Here is a 7,092-nt window from a genome sequence, read left to right as displayed (position 1 = left end):
ACTAGCGATTGTTCTTGGTAGCGCTAGGTCACGTACTCAGTCTTGTACTGGTATTCGATTTTAGTAGTGTTTGGCATAAGCCAATGGCGTTCAATCATGTTCGTATGTAGGGAGAGTTTCTCCCATTCGGTCTTGTTCATAGGTTATATTGATCTTTTCGTTCGGTCTTCAACGTTCACAGAGTTCTGGGTTTATGAGTAAAGATATGATTATTGAATGAAATTATATGTTATATAATGATGATGGTGTTTTAAGTAATGTGCAAGAGAAATCCAAGGAGGAATATCTAAGGGATGGTTATGGAATTGTAAAGTATGAATGTGGTTATTGCTAAGCTGGTGTTTATCTTGATATTCTGTTATTACTCATTCTCACGTAGAGAGGAGTAACTCATGTGTGTGAATGGCAGGAGGTCCTTGTAACACCCCTTACGGAGTGCCACTAGAAAATAACAAAATCCAAAATTTTACGCCAATTTTTTTTTTTAAATTAACATCGCGGAACTAAACCATCAAAAGTTTAAGTGTCTTACAACATAAGGTTAAAACCTTACAAATATCAAATTCATTATTCAAAGACATAAAATTACTTTAAAACATGATAAGTCCCCCATAGTTATTCCCATAACTCTCGTTGTGCTACTTCATCTCTGCCTCATCTGCAACGCCATCTACTTCCGTACAAGTACGATCATCGTAGGTGGAAACCACAACCACAACATTTCAGGGTGAGTAACGAAGAACCTAACATAGCATATAATTTCAATATTAAAATATCATAACTAAGATTATCACCACCCAGACTATCAAGTCACAACATCACAATACATCACTTATTAAACTCACAACTCAATCATTTACACGAGCTTTTGTTGTTTCCTTGAACTTTGTCGTACCAAACCTGTTTAGCAAAACAGGGCGATTCGAGTCGTCTTCCATCGCAACTTCAGACCTATCTCCCCGACTCCTCAAGGAATTACGAGTAAAAACTTCGGTTAGGCGCACCCACCGAGAAATATACTCACACAAGCCGAAGTCATTGGGCGAGACATCCAACCCTCTCTAATCCCCACGCATGAGGAAAGGGTGACACTCGAACCTCAGTCTCCGTAGAGACTCAACACACTATCGTATCGCAATACGAACACCATCGATTCGACAAAAATTCTAAGGAAATGACAGAACGCTTGCTCTCACGATTTTACCATCACAACCATGCACAGGTCATCATCATGCACAAAGTCAACCAAATCATTCACCAACTATTTGTTTAAATCACAAATAATTAAATAAATTAATTTAATTATTTTTCTTACTGATGCACCCTCGTGAAATTACTAATTTCACACTTCCATCAACTAGAACAACCTTTCTAGTGCAACCCCACTTTTTAATTAATACCCAAAACATCAAACTGTCATTCTTCTTCACTGTTTTTCATCAAACACATGTACCCCAACTCACCAAACATCTCTTTCACTCCTCTCTTTCTCATAACTCATTCTTTCCTCTTCCAACAATGGAAGAGAATTCTCAATACCCTCTTACCTATACTCTTGGTTAAAGAGTGTAGAAAAGTGCTCCACACTGACTTTTGCTGTCCACACTGACTTTTGCTTGTTATTTTTCTCATAAATCTTTGTGCATAACTCCAAATGAGTTGATTTCCTTTTTTATCGGAAATTAGACTCAAAAATATTTCTTTGGAACCAAACTTGAAATTTTTGGACAATAGGGCTAGTTGGAGTAAAATTATTTAAAATCGGAAATTTAATCTTGCTCTGGTATTCTCAGCTTTGACCTTTGTTGATTGTTTTGTTCATTACTCTCTCTACCAAACTCCAATTGAGTTTATTATTGCTTTGCTGGAAATTAGACTCACATATCTTTCTTTGGACACCAAACTCGTAATTTTTGGATAGCAGGGCTAGCTGCAGTAAAATTAATAAAATTGACAATTTAATCACGCTCTGGTATGCTCAGCTTTGACCTTTGATGACTATTTATCTCATTACTCTCTCTACCGAACTCCAATTGAGTTAATTCTTGCTTTGTTGGAAACTAGACTCAAATATATTTCTTTGGACACAAAAATCGAAATTTTTGGACTACAGGGCTAGCTGCAGTAAAATTATTAAAATTCGAAAAATTTAATCACGCTCTGGTATGCTCAGCTTTGACCTTTGATGAATTTTTTGCTCATTACTCTCTCTACCGAACTCCAATTGAGTTGATTCTTGCTTTGTTGGGAACTAGACTCAATTAGCTTTAATTTGACTACTCATACGCCTATTTTGGACTTCGGGAAGGGTCTCAAATAAATCTGGGAATAATCGCAAAAGTTCATTTTTAGCTTCTGCGTGTTATACCCAAAAACTCATAAAACTTACAACCAAAAAGAAAAGTACATACCTCAACATGTTAAATTTAATCCTATTACACAAGGAAGAAAACATGCAACAACATTATATTGTTACCTTCTAGCCATCATACACTATGTTATAACCCAAGTTAAACCCCTTATCTCAACATTGTTTTTCATCATAATTTATTATATAATACCACAAAATAAAATACTTAAGGTAAGAAATCATTTTATTCATACGGGTCTTACAGTCCTAGTCCATAAGTGTAACTTGGGCGAGGTATAACAGACTAACCCCGGTGGCAGCTATTGAGGGCATCCCAGCTACTACACCATGTGGGTGCAAAAACGTCATAACTACACAATTCATACAGTCTGAGTAAAAGTGGTCGGTCATTGCATATATTATACGTTTGGTCATTGCTGGAAATGTATGTTTGGGTTGTTGCATGATTGACATGATTGGTTTTTGTTTACTCTTATATTTGTTTGAATTATATGTTTTATTGGATTAATTAAATTACTCTAGCTTACCCTACTTTTCCTGTTTTGTCTTATGTTTTCCGTTCGGTCGTCTTCTCTGTTGCATTGATCATCCTGCGGATATGAGCAGAAGGTGATGATTGTTTGTTGGAGTAGGTCTTGGAAGATGATAACCCTGCAGTCTAGTTAGGAACGTTCGGTCATCAGATTTAGTATTTATATTTTGTAAACCGTTCGGTTTATACAAGGTGTTGTATAACCGTTCGGTTTGTTCATATGTTTTATGTAGTAGCTATTTCTTAAAGTTTTTAATTTTATAGTTATTTTAGATAACTCTATTGTTAAAATACTTTAACAACTCATGGATAACTGGTCTTCTATATTATTATATGTGATAGATCTATAATATAGTTTATACTATATTTTGGGATGTTACAATATCAAGGAACTTATAACATAGATGGCCATGCATTGTGCTACAAGAAGTATAATTATGCGTCCTTGATGATTAACGTGTTGCATTTGACAAATTGTTAACTAACTCAAGGTTGGACTACCTTATTATAACTATTTTTTCAATGCCCTACCGTCTTCGCTATTTTAAAACTTTCATAAACTAAAGAGAAACAAATCACATTTCTTCTAGACCACAATTCTATTATTCTTCAAACAATATTATAATATATATATATATATATATATATATATATATATATATATATATATATATATATATGTAATAGCTAGGGTAGTTTGTTCATGTCATGACCATAATTAACATAATAATAATGATAATGTGCTTCTCAATGAGGAGTATTGGTTGTGATAAAGTATTTAATAAAAATTGATTTGATGAATAAAGTGAAAAATGTCATAGTTAGGCAACAATATGCTTGGTTTTTCAAAGTTTGGTATGAATTGCAAACAAATAAAGGAGCAAAGTGACAGAAATTGAAAAGTAGTATCCTCGAAGACTTCCTTTGCTTTTGAATATTTCTTACAAAAAAAAAGCTAAAATAGTTAAACTTGTCTTTTTCTACAGAGAAAAAGATGCAGTCTTCGATCAAAATCTACATTGGTCCATACACGAAATATAACTAATCTATATTTTTTCTTTACTCAATCTTTTAACTTTATTTTATTATGTATTTCTTTGCCTTTTACATCGTACACAAGGACAAAATGCACTCTAACTACTTTCTTGTACGTCCTATTAAAACACGATCACATCTCTCATTAATTGATCATGTAGACTTGGTTTGTTTGATTGAGTTTTTTCACACAAACTTATATGAAAAAAAAAATGAACTAGACTTTCTTTTATGATTTAAAATTTACGTACGAAAACTGATTCATAAAACCTTTCTCATGATTTTTCAAATGTTATTTTTAAATTATGCAAATTAAATAAAATCCCTAAGGTAAACATATGAATTAATTACACAAATAAACTATAATTATAAGAAACTCGTAATTTGTATTGATACAATTATATTCTTAAATAATAATAGATTACGGTTAGATAAAGAAATTATACTATATTCTTATTATAAAATTTATATAGACTACATATTTAAAAATAAATTATAGTTGGAACCAGTAACATTAAATGAGACTACTTATTTTACACTCAATAGTTTCACATTATTTAATATTAGAGACCTAAAAAAATTTAAATATTTTTTTTATTTTCTAAAACATCTTTTAAAAACAAAATGACTACAAAATTCTACATTTTAAGAATATATAATAATCCATCCTAACTATGTCGTTTGGAATAAAAACATGTATACGCGATAATGAGATTATAATACGAAACATGAGGCCGTTATACCCAAAATGAGGATTTCAAATGATAGTCTGCAATGTTTGTTTCGTTATATAACTATTATATAACAAGATGGATTAGGATTGTTTAACCGTACCTAACACATAAAATAATTGTAATATAAGGTATTCGCTGCAACAGTGAATGTATAAGAGATATTTAACTTTAATTTATGATTTCGTTATATAGACATATTTATATATAGTTAAATTTATCTACATACGAAGATTCCAAAATTTTCAATGGGGTTAAGTTGAATAGATCAAGTCAAAGGCAATGCTTCCAAGATGATTAACGAGTCGGTGTAAGCATGGTGAAAAAAAAAACTATATATAGGGGTTCCATACATTGCTAACAGCACAACAAAACCATTTTTGAAGTTTTGAGAAAATGGGGTCTCTAATGGCCTCTGTTACTCTTACTCTTGTGTTGGCAATACTGTCTCTAAGCTTGCCATCTCAAACCTCTGCTGATGATAACTACCCTTATTCATCTCCTCCACCTACCCCTTACTACCACCACTCGCCACCACCATACCAATACTCACCACCCAAACATCCTTATCACTATCCTTTACCACCACCAGTTTACAAGTACAAGTCACCACCACCGCCGGTTTATAAGTACAAGTCTCCACCACCACCGGTTTATAAGTACAAGTCTCCACCCCCACCGGTTTACAAATATAAGTCTCCACCACCACCGGTTTATAAGTACAAGTCTCCACCGCCACCGGTTTACAAGTATAAGTCTCCACCACCACCCTACAAGTATCCTTCTCCGCCACCACCACCATACAAGTACCCATCTCCTCCACCCCCAGTTTACAAATACAAGTCACCTCCACCACCCTACAAATACCCTTCTCCTCCACCTCCTCCATACAAGTACCCCTCTCCACCACCACCAGTTTACAAGTACAAGTCTCCTCCTCCTCCTTACAAGTACCCATCTCCTCCACCACCACCATACAAGTACCCTTCTCCTCCACCCCCAGCTTACTATTACAAGTCTCCTCCACCACCATACGTCTATTCATCACCACCTCCCCCTCACCACTACTAGACACGATTTACTATACCACCCCATGGTAAGCTAAGCTTCGTATACAAAACCTCTATGCTTTCCATGTTCTTTCTATCAAGCTTTTAAATCACAACTATACGTAAAACTTCTACAATTTTATGGTGCATAGCAATAACAACTATATTTTCTATTATCATGAAAGTATGAAATATTTAATTATCTATAAATAGCATCCTCACTGTTCCATATAGACCCTTGAACATAATAATAAATTAAAAAAAAGAAAACCTTAAATTTTGAACTTCTATGAATATCTTCCAACAATCTTAAATTTTTATGTTCTACATTTACCGTATACTTTTATTTTTTTAATCTTTCCCTCCTTTGGTAGATGTGTTATGTTCTGATTTATTCGTTTTTTTGTCCCTCTTCAATAGGTGTAGGAAAAAAACTTGTTCGTTTTAGGATGCATTAGATATACCTAACGTGAAAACTTTCTCCACGAATTTTACGATAAAATAATGATATACGTGCATACGTGTGGTTTTTCAGGATCTGAAGAAGAACGTGTGCAAATAAAGGGGATGGATTGATGGAAGGAAGAAGCACCATAGGGTTTATACAGTGAAGAGAGGAACGTGTTTTACGAAAGTTGTGTTTATTTGGTTTCGCTTTCTTTTTTATTTTGTATTTTAAATATTCAATGTTTTTATGCACTGTTCTGATCTGATGATCCACGTGGTCTTTGCCCAGTTATTATATCATATAATAAATAAATGCCCTGATTTTTTTCACTTTCAAAATTTCCATTTAAATTTTCTATATATTTTTGTATAGTCTCCTCCAAGAGTTTCTCATGTAAGAAACTCGAACGTAAGAAAATGACGCACCTCGTAGTTTCAGATTATTTTTCTGTAATTGGTGTGACTGTAACAAATTATAGTAATTTGTTAACAAAGTAATTATTGTCATTTTACTATAAATAACTTACAAGAATAAGTATTAGCAGCATGACAAGCAGTGACATAACGGATGCCAATAAGAAATAGGTAAATATAAAAAAAATCTAAATATACTTTTACTTATAACTTGGACAGATTTTGATTACTGTAAAAATGGCTCTGTGTTTCATTTATTTAAATTTGGAATTCTTATTTTTGAATCTATAATATCATGTCAGACTTATTATCAGTTGTTATGTATCGAATTAAAAATCAACGACACCAGTACTGTAATTTGCTTTAGAACTACATTAAACTGCGCCAGATGTAGGAGAAATGCTGTTAATTACTGGAGCAACCTTCCAATCACTGCTGTTAAATTTTTATTCTTTCACATATAAATTTTGTCTATATATTCTTGCGTATGAAGAAAAAAAAAATAGAATGATG

At 33.1% G+C, this 7,092-nt stretch overlaps 1 protein-coding gene across 1 annotated transcript; it reads left to right on the top strand.

Moving 5' to 3' along the window:
* Nucleotides 1-5,038: 5,038 nt before the first annotated feature.
* Nucleotides 5,039-6,495, top strand: LOC108345141 (extensin-2). The gene is made up of 2 exons (XM_017583717.2): nucleotides 5,039-5,765; nucleotides 6,254-6,495. The coding sequence occupies exon 1, from the start codon at nucleotides 5,066-5,068 to the stop codon at nucleotides 5,738-5,740; it is 675 nt and encodes a 224-aa protein (XP_017439206.1). The 5' UTR covers nucleotides 5,039-5,065; the 3' UTR covers nucleotides 5,741-5,765; nucleotides 6,254-6,495.
* The last annotated feature ends 597 nt before the right edge of the window (nucleotides 6,496-7,092 follow it).

This window comes from Vigna angularis, chromosome 8 (assembly GCF_016808095.1).
Source record: "Vigna angularis cultivar LongXiaoDou No.4 chromosome 8, ASM1680809v1, whole genome shotgun sequence".
In the NCBI taxonomy this organism is placed as follows: Eukaryota; Viridiplantae; Streptophyta; class Magnoliopsida; order Fabales; family Fabaceae; genus Vigna; species Vigna angularis.
The sequence above is the reverse complement of the archived record's forward strand: the minus strand, read 5'-3'. Positions and strand labels throughout refer to the sequence as shown.

Coding starts and splice junctions, on each gene's coding strand:
- LOC108345141 (XM_017583717.2), top strand. CDS start 5,066: ATGGGGTCTCTAATGGCCTCTGTTACTCTTACTCTTGTGTTGGCAATA.